General features: G+C 58.6%; 1 protein-coding gene across 1 annotated transcript in view; it reads left to right on the forward strand.

Annotated features, from left to right (window-relative positions):
* Positions 1–1,751: 1,751 nt before the first annotated feature.
* The window catches only part of FRMD5 (FERM domain containing 5), a 51,534-nt gene continuing 31,917 nt past the window's right edge, over positions 1,752–21,368 (forward strand). The window contains exon 1 of the mRNA XM_014887812.2: positions 1,752–1,902. Coding sequence (XP_014743298.1) covers positions 1,801–1,902 — 102 coding nt within the window. The 5' untranslated portion in view covers positions 1,752–1,800. The remainder of the gene's footprint in view (positions 1,903–21,368) is intronic.

Below are 21,368 nucleotides of genomic sequence, written 5' to 3' on the forward strand. Positions count from 1 at the left end.
CGTGGGGACAGTGGTCACAGGGGGGTGTCCACCATGGCCACAATGGTCACAGGGGGGTGTCCACCATGGGCACAGTGGTCACAGAGGGGTGCCCAGCCTGACAGGCAGCCTGGCTGGGGATGGGGTGACAGGCTGGGAGGGACTCACCTCTCATCACCCAACATGAGATAACCCTCGAACCGTAGGGTGCTGGAGGATCCCAACCCCACACATTGGGGGATCAGAGATGGAAGAGCCTGGAGAGCCCCTGAGAGCAGCTGTCCTTCCTGTGGGAGTGCAAAGGGGCAGGGAGAGACACAGCCCTGCAGGCAGCAGAGATCTGGAACGTGAGGGATGGGGTGGGAAGGTGAGGGATGGGGTGGGAAGGTGAGGATGGGGTGGGAAGGTGAGGGATGGGGTGGGAAGGTGAGGATGGGGTGGGAAGGTGAGGGATGGGGTGGGAAGGTGAGGATGGGGTGGGAAGGTGAGGGATGGGGTGGGAAGGTAAGGGATGGGGTGGGAAGGTGAGGGATGGGGTGGAAAGGTGAGGGATGGGGTGGGAAGGTGAGGATGGGGTGGGAAGGTGAGGATGGGGTGGGAAGGTGAGGGATGCAGCTCTGCAAAGCTCCCTGCTGGCTGGGAAGGCAGGGAGGGGACAAAGGGGAGGCTCCAGGGGAAGAGGAGCTGAGCCAGGAGGGTGCAGTGGGAACAGGGCCTGTGGTGCAGGGGGATGGACTGGGGACAGCTCAGCATGGACTGGGGACAGCTCAACACAGGTCCTCACTGTGGCCTGTTTGGTTTGGGTGTTTGGGGTGTGGGAAGCGTTGCTGAGCCCCTCGGTGGGGCCTTGGGGTGGCTGTGGGGAGTGTGACAGCCAGGCAGGGGGATGGAGGCAGAAGCCTGCAGTGATGCTGGCTGGAGTCCCACCCTCCCTGGGCACCGCTGCTGCTGCCCCCGGGGATTTCACTGCCCCAGAGCTGCACCAGCTGCTCCCCATCAGCACTGCCGGCTCCTGGAGCCCATTTTGTCCAAAAGCCAGAAATTTGAAGGTTTCCTTCCATGACAAATGAACACCAAGGGACAAGCTCACGTCCTGGGGGCCACGTTGGCACTTTGGCTGGCTCTGCTGGAAGGACCAGGGCAGCTGCCAGCCCTGCATGGGGATCCCAGCCTAGAAACGGAATTGGGCTCTGACAGGAGAGCCGGGCACAGGTCCGTACTCTGGCAGGGACCGCGGCCAGCTGGGTCACACCCAGTCTGTCCTTGGGGACACAGAGTCCCCGGGGCTGGGGGTCCGGGCTGCGGGTACCCCCTGCCCCATGCCAGGACTCCCCACCCGAACCGGGGCCGCCAAACCCCGCTGCAGGGGAGCCCCTCGGTGCGGGGGGCGGGCGGGGGTGCGGACAGCGGTGGGGGAGCCCCGCAGCTCCGGCTCCCGGTGCTCCCGGTTCCCCCCGGTGCTCCCGGTTCCCCCCGGTGCGGGGCTCTCGGCGGGGCCGTGCCGCCCGTGCCGCATTGGTTTGCGGCGGAGCCCGTCACCGTCACCGCGCCGGAGCCCGAGCCGGGGGACACCCGCCCGTGTGGGCACGGGCACCGCGCTCCGAGCCGAGCCGAACCGAACCGAACCGAACCGAACCGAACCGAACCGAACCGAACCGAACCGAACCGAACCGGGCAGGGGGCGCGGCCTCAGCCCCGCCCCGCCCCGCACAGCCCCGCCCCTCCCCGCCCCTCCCCGCCCCGCCCCGCACCGCCCCGCCCCGCAGCGCGATGTGAGCCGCCGCTCCGCCGGCAGCGCCCGCCGCCCCGCGCCCCGGGAAGATGCTGAGCAGGTGGATGAGTGGCAGCAGCAGGAACCTGGACCGCGAGTACAACTGCACCGTGCGGCTGCTGGACGACAGCGAGTACACCTGCACCATCCAGGTGAGCCCCGCCGCACCGGTACCGCCGCGGACACGGGTACCGCCACCGGCACCGCCACCGGGGCCGCGCTGCCCCCGCAGCCGCCGCGCTGCCGCCGGGCCCCGGCAGACAAAAGGAGCGGAGCGGAGCGGCGGGGGCGGCCCCGGTGCTGCCCCGCGCCGCCAACAAAGGCGGCCCCCCCGCTCCGCTCCCGCCTCCCCCGGCTCTCGGGCGGCACCGGAGCCGCGGCTGCCGGCGGCGGGGAGAGCCCCGGGGCTGAGCCTGCGACCCCCGCAGCCGCCGAGGGGTGCGGGGATGGCGCGGAGCCGCCCGCCTGCCCCCGGTGCGGTGATGCCCGCAACGCCCGCAGCCGGAGCGGGGCAGGGGCAGCTCCGGGGCCGGGGGAGCCGCTCGGTGCCAGCCCCGGGCGCGGGGGCTGCAGCAGCGCGGGGAGGACGTGGGTGCGAAGGGGAGCTCGGGGGATGCAGCGGGGCAGGGATGCACAGGGATGCAGCGGGGCAGGGATGCGCGGGGGTGCTGCTGGCACAGACAGACCCTCCCGGCCCCGCCGCAGCCCGGTGCCCGCTGTGCCTCCCCCGTGAGCGCCCGGCTCGCCGTGATGAGCGCTCGGGTTTTGTAATCGTCCGGAGCGGCGGGGACGGACGCGCATCCACCGCCCCCGTGCCGGGACCGGGAGCCGGGGCCGGGGCCGTGGGCCCTCCGCCGCTGTCCCTGCGCTGCCACGGCTGCGAGGGGCATCGCTCAGCGCGCAGATGTCGCGGCATGTGTCGTATTGCCGAAAACTAGGGAAAGGCGCTGCCGGGCTCCGCTGGAGCGAGTCCGGTACCGGGACCGTGTGACCGGGGGCTGAGAGGAGCATCCCTGGCTCCGGCTGCTCCTGCGCTTCATCCCTGCCATCAGCATCATCCTCGCAAGGGAGCTCAGGAAAACCTGTGCGGAGCCGCACGCGCGGGGATTGCTGCTGGAGGCGGCTGGCCCCAGCCCAGCCCGTGGGCGATGGAAAATTCGGGGCAGAGTTTTGAGTAAAGGTGACTCAACGCGTCAGCAGCAGCAGCAGCAGCAGCAGCAGCTCCCAGCGCCCGGCCTCGGGGTCCCCAGCTCTCCCTGCCCCGTGGTGCCAAGGACGGGTGAACATCCCCTCGCTGACAGGCACAAACCTGCTTTGGGTGCGAATGCCAAAGGACGGTTACCAAGGGTGCTGCAGGCTATGGGAGGCACCGTCATTTTGGCTTCACCAGCCTAAAACCCATAAATAGGGTGATTTGTGCAAATGCCACTGAAGAATGGTGGTAACGCCGCTCGCCTCCCCCACCGGGGTTGTAAAGTGTGACCCAGTAAACAGCTCCAACAGCAGCCCAGTTCATTTCGCATAAGCCAAACTAATTCGAGTCTCAGAGGTTGCTTTTAATACTAATTAAATGGGAAACTGTAGTTTGGGAGAGAAAGTGTGGGCTGAGCGGTTCAGAAAAATCTGGATTTTCTGCCCTGAAGACAATTTGACGAGGTGTCGTCATTCTGCATGTCAGTTTTTTTTAAAGAGAAAATACTACATGGTCCCATATTCCGGCTGGTATTTGATGTGCAGCATAGTAAACAGGGATTCCTGGCATTTAGCATGCGCGACCTGAGGGATGAAGAATTTGCTCCTGCCCCCCTGACAGGCAAGGTTACCCCGCTTAAACGTTTGCTCTCGCCGGTTTTCGTGCTGCCTGATGAGCCAAGTATTTATAGTCCATGCGAAATTAGGGAGAGCACAGCAGGAATGTGCGATGTCTCACAAGTGAGGGAACCGCCACGGCGCAGGCTGCGAGCGCTGAATGAGTTTTGAAGGTCATTCCCCCACGAGCGCAGGGATTTCACATCTCGCCGAGATCCGCGGTGTCTCCTGGCCCAGGCAGGTTCTGCTCCTGCCGCCTGGGATTTCAGCCTCGCTGCTCTTGCTCAGACCAGGAGAACCCGGCTGGAGCAGCGGCCGTGCCTCTCCCGTCTGGGGCTGGAAGTTTGTGCTGAGGCTCGGCTGCCGTGCCCCTGTGTCCTCCCTGGCAGCAGGGACGGGATGGGCTCCGTGCCCTCCCTGGAGCCTGGCCTGTCTGACGGCTCCTGGCTTCCCTGCTGGGGACGAGGAAGCAGCGCTGGATTTTTAAACCTGATTTTTGAGAAGGTTTATTTACATTTCAGACAATGGCCTTGGTTAAATCTGTCATAGAATTAACCTCTGACTATGCTCGATGAAGGTGTGTGAGTAGGGGTTTGGTGCTGCCAGATAATACCTGAGCATTCTGCTTCTAAATAAAGCCTTTTTTATTTCATTTCCCAAGGTTTGCATTGTTCATATTCCCATATTGAACGAGCAGTTCATTGGCTGAGCTGGGATGAATCCTTCCTCCTTTTTCCCCGAATTTTCTCTCCTGAACAGCCCATCCAAGCAGGCAGAGGGGCCTGCAGGACTCATGGCGGGGTCCCCCAGATGTGCTGGGGGGACAGAAGTGCCATGGGCACAGGGAGTGGGGTGCAGTGGGTCAGGGCAGTGGGGTTGGTACCTTTTGTTATGAGGTTTTTTTTGTGAATTCCAGCATTTGCTGGTTCAGGGAAGATGCTGGCCCAGCATCTGTGTGTGCTGGTCCCAGGGCTCAGCCCGTGGCTGCCAGGGAGCAGAGCTGGGCCCTGAGCCCTGCTAGGACCTGCGACTGCAGCAGCTCCTGAACACGGAGATGGGGGCTGCCAAAAGCTGATGTTAAACAGCCAGGGAGGCACCTGGGCAGGCCGTGAAGGTGTGTGGGGCCCATCAGGTGCGAGGAGGCAGCAGTGCCACCCCTGCCCCATTCCTTCAGTGCCACCTGCAGGGTGGGGACCCTGGTCCTGGGTGTCACTGTCCCCAGGCGTGTCCCCAGGGAGAGGGAGCTCACAGAGAGGCACAGCCATTCCTGAAGGTGCTTTGCTCATCTCCATGGTGAGGGGCCGTGTATTTAATGTGAATTTCCCCCCTCCTGTTCCATGGTGAGGGGCCGTGTATTTAATGTGAATTTCACCCCTCCCGTTCCATGGTGAGGGGCTGTGTATTTAATGTGAATTTCCCCCCTCCCGTTCCATGGTGAGGGGCTGTGTATTTAATGTGAATTTCCCCCCTGTGTCAGCAGGGATGTGGCTCAGGCTCCTCGCAGGGCAGTCTGGATGGAAGGAGCTCTGGAACACCCAGCAATGCTGTGGTTTGCTGTCAGTGAGTTCCTTGTCTGAGGAAATGTTTTAAATTCTTCGCTGTGGTGTCGGTGGTGGCATAAAAGGTTCGAAATAATTAATGATTTGCCGTGGCTCGATGCATCAAGCATTTTCCTGAAAAGACAGTGGTATTTTGTTTCAAACCCCAGTAGAACGACAGGAACGTGGAGATGTGAGAAAATAAATACATGGTTTCTTAGATGCAGAAATAAGAACTTTCCTGCCTGAGATTGGGAGGAAATGAAAGCTCGTGGCTGCACTCTGGGACAAACCCCTGCTTCCCACTTGGAGCACGAAGTTCTTTAGGAGCCCTGCAGGATCATTAATATCAGGCAGCAGCACAGAGGGGCACTGGGGGTTTGTGCCAGTGAAGGTTATTTGTTCATTATCTTTTTATCTTCGCAGAGTTCCCAATTGCTTTTCCAGGGAAGTAGGTTAGGAGCCCACAGCTTCCACAGGGCTCGGAGCCCCGGGCACGGGTGATGCTTTTGGGGGGACAGGGGGACAGGGCCACTCCTGGGACAACACAAACCAGGGGCTCTGTGCCCCTACTGGTGTCTGTCTGTCTGTCTGTCTGTCCCAGAGCCCTCCCTTCCCTCCACAGCTGGAGCCCGAGTGTGGGGGCAGGAACTGGGGCCAAATCCGTTGTCAGAAATGAGGTGTGGGGTGGGATGGGGGTAACAGGATGAGGGTGACAGGGTGAGGGTCCCGGGATGAGGATCCGGGGATGAGGATCCCGGACTGAGGGTCCCAGAGCTGAGGATCCCAGGCTGGGGGTCCCGGGCTGGGGGTCACAGATAGAGGGTCCCAGGCTGGGGGTCACAGATTGAGGGTCCCAGGCTGGGGGTCAGCACCCCGGATCGGGCTCTCTGAGCATCCCCCGGTCCCGCAGAGCCCCCGAGCAGCCCCGGGCCGGGCTCAGCGGGCACTGGGAGCTCCCCGGGTCCCAGCGAGGCTGAAAGCGTCACCACGGCTTTGCTGTTGGCTGCCCAAAGTCATGTTTTTATTCATAGCCCTGGAAATGTGTTTGCAGCAGAAAGCCACGGCTGTGGCTCAGCTGTGTCTGGGAGTTGTGCTGGCAGGGCAGCTCCTTCGCCCCTGGCTCCAGCATTTGCATACATTTGGTTTTTGTAGGCTCGGGAGGAAACTGCCTGAAATGCACAATGAGTTTGAAGGGGAAACAGCAGTCAAAGCACAGCATTTCATCTCCTTTTCCTCTCCAGTTGATGTCCAAAAGATACAGAGGCAGCTGAGGAAAGCATCCACTAAATGTCCACTGCAAATATTCAGGGGACAGCGTTCACTCCCATTTCAGCGGGATCAAAACCCCAAGTTGTTCTGCAAACCCGTGGAAAATATTTCTCTTGTTCTTTCTCCGCCAGCCGAAATGTCTGTTTTCAGTTCACTTTTCATACCTGTTTTACAACGTTACCTGCTGTGAACCCGCCGGCTATTCCCCTCTCAGGAGCCAATTTCCTGACAGAACTACTTTGCTTATCACTTTCCTGTGGAAGATGCTGAAGGCAAATATAGACACAGAGGCAGATTTAGATGTCGGTGTCCGCGGGCTCGTGCTCACACACGGAGATGCCAGCGGAGCGGGATGTGCACCACGGCACCGGCAGAAAGGAATCGGCTCCTTCTGCCGTGCCAGAATTAGGTAAATGTGCAGCAGGAGGCTTTTTCGGAGGCGTCTGGGGAATAGTGAGAGCGCCGTGAGCAGCCCACTTATTTTTAATTTTTGAGTCATTCTCTGGGAGCCCGGGGGGGGATCGTGGACACGGGGGTGACGTCGGTGGCAGTGCCAGCACTCCCCGTGCCCTGGCCAGCGCCAGAGGCTGTGGCAGCTCCTGACATCCCTGTCTGTCCTGGCACATATGCTGGCCACTGGCACCACGGAGATGCCAGCGGGGCTGCTGGGCAGGGCCCTCAGCCTGTGGAAACTCCTCCCCAGCTCCTGCAGGGTGGGCTCTGCTCCAGGCTCTGGGCATCGCACAGTCCTGGCGTGCTTTGGGTTGGGAGGGACCTTAAATCCCACCCAGAGCCAGCCCTGCCATGGCAGGGACACCTCCCACTGTCCCTGGGGCTCCAAACCTGACCTTGGGCATTGCCAGGGCTCCAGGGGCAGCCACAGCTGCTCTGGGCACCCTGTGCCAGGGTTTTGGCCACTCGGCTCGGGGGGTGGCTCCTTGATGGCCCCGCCGTGTTCCAGGATTGTGCTTGGCTTAGTCTGGTGTCACTGGGAGGGAGGGGAAGAAGCCAAGGAAGGGTTTGCTGGGAGGGAGGGAGGGAGGGGCTGGGGTTTCTTTGCCATCGGTTTTGTGGAGAGCAGACAGTCCCTGGGCAGGCCGGGGTCTGTGGCAGAGCCCTGAACGCTGCCACTGCCATCAGCCACTTGTTTGTGGGCAGAAAACCCAATTATTGTTTGGTCACAGCAGGCTCTGGAGTTGCTTCTGCAAATAAGAAGGTTTCAGGTCAAATTCATCTCTTTGAGATGTTTCCAGGGTAAGTGATTCCAGCGGTAGGGGAGCAATTTCGCATTGATGATGTGGAGTTGCTGGGGGGTCGATGTGTCTGCAGGGCTGTGGCTCTTGCACAGGTTCTGGTGGATCCTTGGGCCAGGCTGGGGGATGGCTGGGAGGGATCCACAACAGAGAATCATTAAATTTTTTGGCTTGGAGGGGACCTGGAAGTTCATCTCGTTCCAAACCCTGGGACCCCTCCCACCAGACCAGGCTGCTCCAAGGGTGAGGTTAAATGCCCTCCTCTGACAGGATTAATAGTCACCTACTTTTGGTTGTTCCTGCCAAAATACATCCCATCCTGATTTATGGGTTCTCCCCTTGTGTTCCCATCAGTGTTACATCACTGTGGCACTGGCTACTCTCTAAAATCAGATTTATGAGGCACCTTTGTCACCATAAGAGACATTTTCCTTGTGCTTGAGCTGTGCCAGCAGCTGCCCAGCCCAGGAGAAGGGCAGACCCACGGTCCTTGGTGGGCACAGGCAGGGACCCACACCTGGAGCAGTTTTGGAGCTGTCACAGCAGGGCCCTGCAGGAGCCCCGGGGCTGCCAGAACCTTTGTGCTCGGTGAGGAAGAGGAGTGGGAAGGGCAGCGGGGTGGGAAGGGCTCAGCCACACGAAACCTTTCTGTCCTTGTGCTGGGAATGGCAGAGGGAACGTCCCCAGTGCCACGTGGCGCCGTGCCCTGTGTGGGCACACGGAAAATAAAAATTAAAAAGTGGAAATGGAATCGTGTTGAATGTGTCCCCCAGCCGTGTGTGTGTGTCCCCCAGCCGTGTGTGTGTCCCCGTGTTTTGTGTCAGGGTGCCAGGGCTGCTGGGGCAGGAGCCAGGTGAGCAGTGCTGGCAGGAGCTGTGCCCAGATCCTGGAGATCTGCTCCTTCCTCTGCAGGAAAGAAATCATTTGGAAATGTGTTTCCATCCACAGGGCAGGGCTGGGTGGGATTTTGGGCAGGAATTGTTCCCTGGCAGGGTGGGCAGGGCTGGCACAGGGTGCCCAGAGCAGCTGTGGCTGCCCCTGGATCCCTGGCAGTGCCCAAGGCCAGGCTGGACATTGGGGACAGTGGGAGGTGTCCCTGCCATGGCAGGGGTGGCACTGGGTGACCGTTCAGGATCCCTTCCCACCCAAACCGTTCTATTCAATAATTCCATTTACAATCACTGCCTTCCCCAGGAAGGGCCGGGGCCGGTGGGGAATGGGGATGGGCTTCAGGTGCTGCTGGAGAAAAGCTCTTTTTGTTCCTAAGCAAAACCCCAATTTCTGTAACTGTGGAGGAATGATCCGAGGGGATCCTGGGGACCAGCTGGGCACTTTGTCCCTCCTGCATTGTCCTTTTCAAGCTGCAGGCCCCACTCTGCCCTTAATTACCCTTGGGCATTAATTACCCTCCGAGCACATCACCTTCTCCAGCGCCGTTGTCTTTGTTGGCAGAAGTGCCTTGGCAGCTGGAATTTCACGGGGAACTTGGTTAATTGTGCACACACACAACACAAGATGCCTTTGTGCTTCCTCCAGCTTGTTCTCTGCGAGGGACTCGGGGGTAAAATGCAGGAAAATCTGATTTTCCTCAGCAGAGTCAGCGGCTGTCGTGGCTGATCCCCGTCAGGGCTGGGTTTATGTAAGCCCTTGGTGGGGCAGGGCTGTGCTTCAAACCCAGCCTGTCAGTCTGTCCCTGTCCATCCCTGTCTGTCTGTCCATCCCTGTCCATCCCTGCCTGATCCCAGGGCTCCTCATGGAAACCAGGCAGGGTTTGTTCTCCCAGGGTTTCTGCTCTTTGTTCCTGGCCAGGAAAGTTGATGTCAATGGAAAGGGCCCCTCTGCAGACGAGGGAACAGACTGAAACCCTTCCTGGCTCCTTGTGATGTGCTTTGTGTTGGGAAGATGGAAAGGGTGGGAAATTCCTCCTGGAGAGGTGTGGGTGTTGCGAGGCTCAGAGCCATGAGCTGGCTCTACCCTGATGATTTTATCAGAATAATTTTTCCATAATAATTTCACCATCCTCACTCTGGCTGTTGGAGCTGGAGCCTCCCTTTGCTCCCAGCCAGCCCCAATCCCACTGGAGCCAAATCCCATTTTCCTGCCCTGGCAGTGCCAGGTCTCTGCACTGGGCAGCTCACTGGAAAATCAAGGTTCACACATTTTAATCTTTCCTGCCTGGCAGTAAAGAGCACAGCTCTGGGCTCCTGACAGGGACAAACCCTTGGGCTGGGCCAGGAGGAGCATCCAGGTCCCACCAGACGATTGAGGTGGTTTTTAATGATTATTAACAGCAGCTTCCACAGGCAGCAAGGCCTCAGCTCGTTAATGTGTGATGTCAGGGTCTGATCAATGCTGCAGCCCAAAATAGAATATTTTGGCTGCATAACTTCTGTTGCCAAAGACTTTAATTATAGTGGCATATCTGTCACATCGATGAGGGGCTTGTGTTTTTCAGAGGGTTTTTAGTGGCTGTTTCGTGCTGGCTCTTACCCTGGAACACAGGCTGGCATCCCAAAGGAAACATCCAGCCAGCTGCCTGCAGGGGATTTTGCTTTAATAAAAAAATGGCAAAAATTGAGTCAGCCACCCTGGAGCTGGAAAGAGGCTTTAAGAATATATGGATCAGGTAGCAATTGCAGCTATCCTTTATACCCTGAACTCATGGAATGGGCAGTGTATTGGGGCTGGGGGAAAAGCTGGAGCCCAACAGACTTGTGTTTGAAAATAATGAATTTGCTGAGCAGGTAGTTCTCATGAATCGATCTAGTTCTCATTAGCCTTGCACTGCATGCTTTGCTGACTAATATTTCTGGCTTGCAAGTAAAAATGGCTTTCCAAAGGAAATGTGGAATGAGAACAGAGTGTTTTTGGGACCTGAAAACTTGGAGCTCCTGGGGCCGTTGGAAAAGAAATGTGAGGGCAGCAGGGAGGCAGGAGCAGAGGAGAGGGCTGGGGTTGGAGTGGGAGCAGGAGCAGGAGCAGGGCATGTTCCAGTGCAGGTTCCAGAGTGTGGGGTAACAGGCCAGGACACGAAATTTTTATCTTTTCATTGGTTCATGGTTTTATTGGTTCCATGGCCCTGGCTGGTGTGGGATTCTCGCTGTAATTAATGGAGCATCCCCACCCTGCCAGCCCTCCCTCCTCCAGCTGTGCAGGGACACTCGTGTCCCCATGGAGCTGAGCCTTGGCTCTGGCCCTTCCCTGCCCCTGTCACAGCTCCTGCCCCAGCTGCTCTCTTGGACCAAGTCCCTGCCACAATCTCGGTGATCCTGAGCTCTTCCTCTAAACTCAAATGGACTTTTCTCTTTCTGGCCCTTGTCCCTGCTGTCCCTCCTTTGTCCCCCGGTGTTTATTTATTCCCTGTGTGACCCCAGGCTGGCTCTGTTCCCATGTGCAGGTTGACAGAAACCCCCAAAGCAGCAGAGAATCAGCAGCAGCGAGCTGGAGGAGGGGCTGGCCCCGCACACAAATAAAACTGAGCTGAGCTGAACTGAGCTGAGCTGAACTGAGCTGAACCGAGCTGAGCTGAGCTGAGCTGAGCTGAGCTGAGCTGAGCTCCCTGCTCTGCTCTGCTTTGTTCCGTGGCTTTCTGTGCCCAGAGCGGAGCAGCCAAGGTGGAGGCAGCTGGAATCCCGGGATTGCCATGGGAACAGAGGAGCGGGGCTGGTGACAGCCAGGGGACACTGCCACCACCGGGGACTGTCCCTGTCCCCACTGCCACCACCGGGGACTGTCCCTGTCCCCACTGCCCCAGCCCTGGGCACTTTCCTGGTGCTGGTGTCACTGTTCCTACAGGAGCTGTGCCATTCCCATTTCCCATTCCCCATTCCCCATTTCCCATTCCCCATTTCCCATTCCCCATTTCCCATTTCCCATTCCCCATTTCCCATTCCTGTTCCCATTCCCCATTTCCCATTTCCCATTCCCATTCCTGCTGTGTTCCCAGTGTCCAGGCTGAGGAATCCCAGCACTGCTTGGCTGCTGCTCTCCTCTTCCAAGTGAGCAGCCTGGCATGAAAGGAGCCTGGCACGGGGCTGGGTGAGTGCTTATGGCTTCCTTCAGGTGTGCTTGGGGAAAAAAAAAAATCCCCTGATAAACTACAGAGGCCAGAGGAGATCCTTCTGTAAGTGCTGCAATTATCCAGGTTTTTATTTGGACACCAGGGTTGGCATCCAGGCCGAGGGAAGGGCTGAGGGGCACTGGAGCTTGCACAGCCTTGCAACAGATTCACTCAGCCCCTTCAAATATTTATGGCCTTGCAATCCATCCACATTTGGAGCGTGTTTGGCATCCTCCTGCTCTGCCCTGCTCATGGAGAGACTCTGGGGAGCACCTGCCCAGCCCTGGGGGGGCGGGGGGGGCAGGCCTAGGGCTGGGATTTGGGGAGGATCCCGGGGGTCTGTCCCTGGGGAGCTCCTTGGTGTGAGGAGGGGCTCAGCACAGAGCTCCAGGGGCTGGGGGCTCCTTGGGTGGGGATGCAGGATACCTGTGGGAGATGGCTGGGCAAGGAGGGCTTGGCCATGGGGGTCATCCTGTCCCTGCCCACACAGCTGGAGTTACAGCAGCTGGAATTGTGGCAGCTGGAATTACAGAATGACTGGAATTGTGGGGCTCGGGGTGCACTGGGGGCAGTGCTGGAGCTGGGGCCAGGTCACAGGGGTGTCCCACCTGCTCGGGAGGGACAGGAACAGGTTTTTTAGCAAGAACAAAGTCAGCTGGAAGGAGCCAGTTGCCTTCCTGCCGGAGGGACAGTTCCTGCCAATCTGCCGCGTTTTTCTCTCGTGGGATAAAAATAGAGCCCGATTTCCAGGCAGAGGCAGCAGCAGCAGCAGCAGCAGCACATCCTGCGGTCCTAATGAGCTCTTAAGGTAATTACCTTTGGTGGGAGAGAGCTGGAGAGGGCAAAGGCTGACAGAGGTTTGTAAGAAATGGCTCTGTGCTCCTCAGAAAGGGCAGCATCCCACAGCAGGGGCTGAGGGAGACACGGGAGAGGAGTTTGGGACAAGGGCTGGAGGGACAGGGCTGGGTGGGATTTTGGGCAGGAATTGTTCCCCTGAGGGTGGGGAGCCCCTTTGCCCTGTGCCAGGGCCTCTCTGTGCTCAGAGTTTGTGTAAAAGAATGTTTTAATCTATTTCATTTCTGCAAAGCCTCATTTTAAAGTGCTGTTCCATGGCTGGGGGTTATCTGAACAGGAATTATGGTCTGGGCTGAGGAAGTGCCACATGCCAGCCCCTGCCAGGCTGTGCCCTGGCCATCCTGTCCCTGCCCCAGCCCTGGCTGGACCCACCTTTCCCCACCGAGCCTTTGCCCTCTGTGGGTCAGTAAATAATCCCTGCGTTCCCTCCCAGCTCTGTAAATCAATTTACCCTGTAATTTATCCATGCAATGGGTAAATGGCCTCTCCTGCTGCTCCATCCTCCTGACGAGTCCGAATTTAAACCCGGGAGCGCCTTCGTGGGACTCCACTGCCTTCGGGCAGGGGCTGAGATCTCCCCCGTGGATCCCGAGGTTTTCCTTATCTCAGCCTGGCTGAGTGTCCCCAATTAGGGCACATTTGTGTCCCTGCAGCTCCTCCCTGGCTGTGAGCAGGGCTGGCACCCCCCCAGCCCCGGGGCTCACAGGGGGGAGTTTGTCCAGCATCGCCCCTCCCTGCTGGGTGTGATCCTAAAAACCCACCCAAATCCTGCCCCTCACTGCTGAGGGGTCCGTGGGCATCAGGGAATTGGCACCAGGGGAGGGGATGTCACCTGTGCTGGGTGGCACTGCCCAGAATTTACATCAGAAATGTCACCTGTGCTGGGTGGCACTGCCCAGAATTTACTGGGATGGACAGACAGACACCCTGAGGGGCAGGGCCGTGGAATGGGAGCACTGGGATGGACAGACAGACACCCTGAGGGGCAGGGCCGTGGAATGGGAGCACTGGGATGGACAGACAGACACCCTGAGGGGCAGGGTGTGAATCTCTGCTGGGGATCCTGGCTGAGCCCTCCTGCATTTCCAGCCCCCCCAGTGCAGTGCAGGGAGAGCCGAGGTGTGGTGTGGCAGAGAGCACCTGCAGCAGGTGCCAGCACGGTGCCAGCAGGAGCCCTGAAGGGTGCTCAGGGTCCCTGGGGACCTGGTGGTGCCTGTGCCCGTTCCAGAGCCTGGGGTCACAGGCCAGGACATCACATTTTTATCTCTTAATTGGTTCCATCGCCCTGGCTGCTGTGGGGTTTTCACTGTAATTAACACTAATGAACATGTCTGCTGGGGAGGGCTCTGGGAAGTTTTCATCCAGAGCTGCCCACAGCCCTGGGACCCCAATGCCAGCAGGACCCGGAGCTGCTGCAGGGCTGGAGCCCTCTGGAGCCAGGTGGGAGAGCTGGGGGTGCTCACCTGGACAAGGGACAGCTCCAGGGACACCTGAGAGCCCCTGAAGGGGAACTTTGGGCTGGTGAAGGTCCTGCAGGGCTGCAGGGGTAGGAGAGCATCCGTGCTGCAGTGCATGTCCTGCACAGGATCTCACAGCAGCCCAGGGTTGCAGTTTTTTCCTGCTGTGTCAGCAGTGTTGTCTCCTTGTGCAGAGCTGCAGCTCCCAGCAGTTTTCTGGGGGGATCAAAGGCTCATTTCCAGCACTGCCACAGGACTGGGATGGCCCAAGGTGTGTGAGCAGATGGATCACCCCTCTCTGAGGTCAGGGATGAGGAACCTCCTTACCTTTATTTCCCTGTCCCATCTGTGTGTGCATGCGAATCACACTGGTTCTGGTAGGACAAATAACCCTAGAAAATGAGAGAGAAAATGCAATCAGAGTATTTATTTTGGGTTAAAATAACCAGAAAATCGTGGAATGGTTTGAGTTGGGAGGGTCCTTGAGGCTCACCCTGTTCCACCCCTGCCAGGGCAGGGACACATCCCACTGTCCCAGGCTGCTCCAAACTCTGCCCAGCCTGGCCTGGGACATGCCAGGGATGGAGCTGGGCAGCCACAAACCAGTGCAAGAAACCAGTGAGCTCATAAATCAGGGAGCACACAAATCAGTGAGCACACAAATCAGTGAGCACACAAATCAGTGAGCACACAAATCAGTGTGAACACAAACCAGTGTGAACATAAATCAGTGTGAACATAAATCAGTGAGCACACAGACCAGTGCAACTTGCTCTGATTTCCCTGAGTGTCCCACAGGTTTAATTCCATTTCCCTTCCCCTTTCCTTTAGCAGGGATGTGTTAATCCCATGTGAAACCCGCTCTGATGTGAGTAAGTGGAACAGACAGGCAGAACCTTTTCTGCATTAAACTGGAGGCACAGAGCCTTGTGCATGCATGGAGTGTGATGTGAGACATGATAGCTCAGGTTACACACCCAGAGTGATCCCAGACATGATCCCCTGGGTTACACACACACTGTGATCTGTTACACACACCCTGTGATCTGTTACACACACATTTCGATCTCAGACATGATCCCCTGAGCAAACTCAGCCCAGCCCTCTCAGCTCTGCTGTTCTCTGTACCCCCAGTGGGGCTGGGCTGGGGTGGCTGCAGGTCCCAGTGATGCCAATTCCTGCAGGCTCCGTGGAACAGCCAAGGTTTAAGAGCTCTGGGCAAAGCTTTCAGGAGCTCCTGTCAGGCCAGATAAATATTAGAGCAGCAAAGAGAGGAAGGAGAAAGCAGAGTGAGCAGGAAGAGCAGGAGAGATGAGGAGATTGCTGCAATTTGTGGGCCCTTGGGACAGGGCCTGAGAGCTGTGATCACATCCCCTGAGCTCACAGACACTGCTCCCATCCCTGTGCCATCCCTGTGCCATCCCCTGAGCTCACAGACACTGCTCCCATCCCTGTGCCATCCCTGTGCCATCCCCTGAGCTCACAGACACTGCTCCCATCCCTGTGCCATCCCTGTGCCATCCCCTGAGCTCACAAACACTGCTCCCATCCCTGTGCCATCCCTGTGCCATCCCTGTGCCATCCCCTGAGCTCACAGACACTGCTCCCATCCCTGTGCCATCCCTGTGCCATCCCCCGAGCTCACACAATCAGTGGGGTTTGCAATGGGGCAGGGAATCCCTCAGGTCACAGCCTGATGGGGCTGGGGATGGTTTGCTTCCAGCACAGGAATAACCGGGGGGGGTTTTAAAATGTAGACAGAAAAGTCCCAGAGGGCATCAGGGATTTAACTTTGTTTGAGGAGGACTCAGGTGCACAAACAGCACTCGGCATTTGCTCCATGATCCTTGGTGAGATTGGATGGTGGTTATAGAATCCTGGAATCACAGAATCCTCGAATGGTTTGGGCTGGAAGGGACCTTAAATCCCATCCAGATCCACCCCAGCCATGGCAGGGACAGCTCCCACTGTCCCAGGTTAATCCCAACCCAGTGCCCAGCCTGGCCTTGGGCACTGCCAGGGATCCAGGGGCAGCCACAGCTGCTCTGGGCACCCTGTGCCAGCCCTGCCCACACACACAGGGAAAGATTCATGTCCTGACATAGGGACGGGTGTGGGCAATGTCCTGGAAGGTTAAAACCCCAGAGGTGCCACCTGCCCGTCCTGCCCACACCAAGGGATGTGGGGAACAAGGGACAAACTGTGGGGAACTGGTGCTGTTTGTCCCCAGGAGCCCTGGCCAGGCCTGGGCACAGCCAGGCCAGCGGGGCTGGCACAGCAGGGGCTGCCCTGGCCCTGGGCAAGGCTCGGGGGGCTCTGTCCCTGCTGCTCCATCCTCCAGCCTGCCTGGGCACTCGGGGAGCCCAGGGACAGTGCTCAGGCTGACGTTGTTCCCCTCGCTGGCAGAGCTGGCAGTGCCGTGGGGCCCCCGTGATTTCAGTGTTTAAGCAGATGCTTCAATATTTACTGGCACTGCTCGGGGGATGTGCCTCAGTGCTGGCACGGGCTCGGGGGTGCAGGGGTTGTTCTGCTCCAGGAGAGTCCCCAGAGGGGCCACAGCTCCCTGGGCTCCCAGGGGTCCCCAGCCTTGAGCCCTGGGCTCCCTGTGGGAGCTCAGAGTGTCCCACAGCCCCTCGGAGCCCCTCGGAGCCAGGACCATCCTCCCTGCTGCAGGAGTGAGGATCCTGGCACTGCTGGCCACTTTTCCTGCCAGTTTGTCCCATCTGGGCCGGACCCCTTGGCACAGGCACCGCTGTGGCACGGCCGGGGCCGGGCTTTGTTGTGGGAGCTGCCACAGCTGGGCTGGCAGCTGATCCCAAAAACAGGACAAAAAACAGTGACTGCAGCCCAGGACATTGCAGATGGCCTGGAGAGGGGAGTGCCAGGGAGAGGAGCTGCCCCCTGCTCGTGTCCAGCCGAGAGAGATCACGGTTCATAGCACAGCTCCCAGCTCAGCACGTCCTGCCCGGGCACGGGGGCACCCCCGGGATGGGGACACCCCCGGGATGGGGACACCCCCGGGATGGGGACACCCCCGGGATGGGGACACCCCCGGGATGGGGACACCCATGGGATGGGGACACCCCTGGGATGGGCACAGCACAGCACTCAGGGCACGGCAGGAACAGGGAACACTGCAGAACTCAGGGAAGAGAAGCAAAAGGGGTTTTGCAAACAGTAAAGGGACATTATATGGGGAAAGGAAACCTGGGGTCTGGGTTTGCTTCTGGAATGGGGAGGGGGAGAAGAAAAGGGTCCCATTCCCGGGCTGAGTGCAGCAGGAGGAGCCATTCCCTGGGTTTGCATCCTGGATCCTCTGCCAGTGCCCCGGGATGGATGTGGGCACACTCTGGCTCGTCCTGCCAAGCAGCAGTGCCAGCCTCCAGGCCAGGCTGCTGCGAGCCCAGATCAGTCCAGGAAACCTCTTCAGCTGCTTTATTTCTCTAGGATTGATAATCACAATCTTTATTATGAAATACTAACACTTACAAAAAAAAAATATAAATTCCCAAGGCTGGGCTCCTCCATTGGCAGTTCCATGAGCGCCAGGGCAGCTCCGTTCTCTCCAGCAGGAATCGTTACACAATCGTCATTCTCATGCTGCAAAGATTCCTGATGGAACCTGCACTTCAAAGCAGACCCAGAAACGACCAAGGTTCTGTTCAGAACCCGGGATGTTCGGGGAGGATCAGGATTTGGGCTTTGCAAACCATTCCAGAGGGGAGGTTGGGCTCGATCCTGACCACGGAGAGCAGCTCCCGTGTTTGTGAGGGGAGAGAAACGGGAAAATCCTTCCCTGGCCCGGGGGGGACGGGGGATTAACTGGGAGTGATCGTGAATCATGAATGGAATAAGTGAGCAAACAGTCGGGATCTGCTGCCTGGGCAGTGGGAAGGAGGGTGCCAGACTGGGATACTGGGGTGAGACACCAGACTGGGATACTGGGGTGGGACACCAGACTGGGATACTGGGATGAGACACCAGACTGGGATACTGGGGTGGGACACTGGGGTGGGATACTGGGGTGGGACACCAGACTGGGATACTGGGGTGGGACACCAGACTGGGATACTGGGTTTGGATACTGGGGTGGGATACTGGGTTTGGATACTGGAGTGGGACACCAGACTGGGATACTGGGTTTGGATACTGGAGTGGGATGCTCGAACAGGATTCCAGAACAGGATGCTGGGGTGGATACTGGAGAGGAAAGAGCTCCCTGCATGTCCCTGCTGCCTGCATCCGTCCCTCCAGGTGAGCAGGGGGATCTGCCAGGGCCAGAGACCTGCCCGGTTCTGACCTGAGGGTGCCGGTGCCAGGGGGAGGCTGTGCCAGGCTGCCCCAGAGCCGCCCTGCAGTGTCTCTGGAGGTGTCTCTGTCCCTGGGGATGAAGTGGATGAGCCCAGCTCCCATCCTGCATCCCCCTGCTCTGAGGAGCTGCTCCCCCAGCCCACGGACAGACTCCTTTGGCTCTGCTGGCTCGGAGCCCTCTGGGGCTCAGCCGAGGGCACCTCGGCATCCCCGGGCTGCCCATGAGCCCTGCAGGGAGGGGACGGCTCGGCAGCTTCCCATGAGAGATGATGGCATCAGCAGAGCCGGCTGACTGGCACGGGGGCTGAGCCTGGCACAGGAAATCCATACCTGACACAGGAAAACTTTACCTGGCACAGGAAAACCGTACCTGGCACAGGAAAACCGTACCTGGCACAGGAAATCCATACCTGACAAAGGAAAACCATACCTGACACAGGAAATCCATACCTGACACAGGAAATCCATACCTGACACAGGAAAACTTTACCTGGTACAGGAAATCCATACCTGGCACAGGGTGCCCAGAGCAGCTGTGGCCAAGGCCAGGCTGGAAGGGGCTCGGAGCAGCCTGGGACAGTGGGAGGTGTCCCTGCCATGCCGGGGGCTGGAACGAGAGGGGGATTTATGGCTCCTTCCAACCCGAACCGTTCCGGGATTCTGTGATGATTGTCTCCATCATTTCTTCTCCTCGCTGGAGCTGGTGAGGAGGAGGCTGAGGGAGGGGGCAGAGCCTGGCAGTGGTGCTGCAGTGGCAGCTCAGTGCCCGAGCAGGGGCAGCTCTCGCTGCTGGCCCAGCACACAAAGCCCGTGGTGTGCTCGCACAAAGGGGCTCTTCTTCCCCCACAGCAGCCCTGGCCACTCGTTCCAGCTCCTGCTAGCCCAGGACAATGGCAGGAAAAGCTTCCTTAGTGCTGGAATTCCCCTTGGCTGCTCTCCAGGCTGGGGCTGAGCTCAGCCCTGGGGGGTTCAAAGCCTCTCAAAGCCCCTTTGGTGCCGCTGACATCTCCTGGGTGCCCATTGCACGTGTAGTGATAGCAATTAACAAAAATCACCTTTTCATCACTAACCCCATGGCTGTCACCCTGCTGTCCCACCCTGCTGCTCCTGCTTGGCCACTCCACTCAGGAGCTTGGCTACTGCAGCCCGTGACAGTCTCCATCTTTACAGCTTATTTCATGTTTTGAAAGATTTATTTGAATAAATTGCCAGATGAAATACTGCTTTCAGCTGCCTGACCTGCTGGGCTGCTGTAGCCTTCCAGCAGTGCCATCAGGGAAAATTCCAGCCTCAGAAGTTCTCCTGGTATAAACGAATTGCCTCGGAGGTGTTTTGATGCAGAGCTGCATTAAGCAGAAAGGGGGTTTGGTGGCAGTGGTTGTTGGTTAAAGAAGAAAAGAAAACTTCAGTGTGTGTTTGAAGGGCTGGGTTGTTTGCCTGGCTGGCGGGGGCTGCTGGGGGGGAGTGGGAAGCTGGGAATGCTGAGCAGGGATAACAGCCATGGCAGGAGCTGGATGGAAACCAGGGCTGCTGCTGGTTCCTGTGCCTGCCAGAGCCACACTGGAATGTGGGCACCGCTGGGATGGGGACACGGGACAAGAGGGCACGGCCTGGAGCTGTGCCAGGGGAGATTCGGGTTGGGCACCAGGAGGAATTTCTTCCTGGAGAGGGCAGCTCTGCCCTGGCAGAGGGGGTAAATCCAGGATTGGGGAGCAGCTGGGCTGCACAGAGGGTAAATCCAGGATTTGGGGGGCAGCTGGGCTGCACAGAGGGTAAATCCAGGGTTTGGGGGGCAGTTGGGCTGCACAGAGGGTAAATCCAGGGTTTGGGAGCAGCTGGGCTGCACAGAAGCTGCAGAGCTGGGCTTGGCAGCCCCTGCTTGCTGCAGGTTTGCTTTGCTGATCCCTCATCCTGCAGCAGCCACTGGGATTTACAGTGACAGCACAGAGGGACCACAGCTCCAGCTCAGGGCTGGCTGGGAGGGAGTGAAACGGGGTGAAAGCATCCCCAGCTCAGCAGCAGCACAGCCCTGAGCTGGCCTGGGATGTTCTCACCCCATTTCCATCTCCTCCCACTGCACTGGGGAGGTGCCACGAGCAGCAGGGAAAGCTCCAGTCCCATCCAGAGCAGCCCCAGCCCCATCCAGAACAGCCCCAGCCCCATCCAGAGCAGCTCCAGCCCCATCCAGAGCAGCTCCAGCCCCATCCAGAACAGCCCCAGCCCCATCCAGAGCAGCCCCAGCCCCATCAGGAACAGCCCCAGCCCCATCAGGAGCTGCTCCCCCCTCTGAACACGGCTGGCACGTTCCGTGTGCAGGGTGACATCTGTGCTCCTGGTCATCCCTCCAACAAAATTCATTCTGGAGCAGCACAGGATGCAATAAACACCTCCAGTGGCAGCGTGAGTGTCCCTCTGTGCTCAGGGGTTCAGAGATTCCAGAGCACTGCTGAATCCTCTCCTTTGTCTTTGTGGGGCTGCTCCGGGCTCCAGGACGTGCTCAGGGTGGAGATCCCTGCTTCCATGGCACGGCTCAGCCGCTGAAGGGACGAGGGATTGGATTCACCAGAGCCAGACCTCAGTGGGGCCAGCCAAGGTTTCCTTCCAGCACAGAAATAAAATCAATGTATTTAACAGAATCATGGGATCGTTTTCGTGGGAAAAGACCTCCAACATCATTGAGTCCAACCATCTGCAAGTAGGAAAGTGATTCCAGGCTTTACTCGCGTGGGTGTGGCGTTAGCCTTGAGGGGAACTGGGTGGATTTGTGTGCACACACAGCCGTGCCCTGTCCTTCATCATCATCATCATCATCATCATCATCATCATCATCATCATCATCATCACCCAGCTGAGCTGATCCTCTCCCCAGCTGCAGGAATGTGCAGCTCTGGGGCACGGGGCAGTGCCAGGACAGGGCACCAGGGGATGGGGGTGACATGTCCCAGCCGCGGGTCAGGAGCGTTCCCACAACCACAGCGAGAGCTCCGGGGGCTCTGGCACAAACTGGGGCAGATCGTGTGGTTTGTCAGTGCCCTGTAATTAATAGTTAATCAGCCTGCTCTG

This window comes from Sturnus vulgaris, chromosome 13 (genome assembly GCF_052056855.1).
Source record: "Sturnus vulgaris isolate bStuVul1 chromosome 13, bStuVul1.hap1, whole genome shotgun sequence".
Taxonomy (NCBI): Eukaryota; Metazoa; Chordata; class Aves; order Passeriformes; family Sturnidae; genus Sturnus; species Sturnus vulgaris.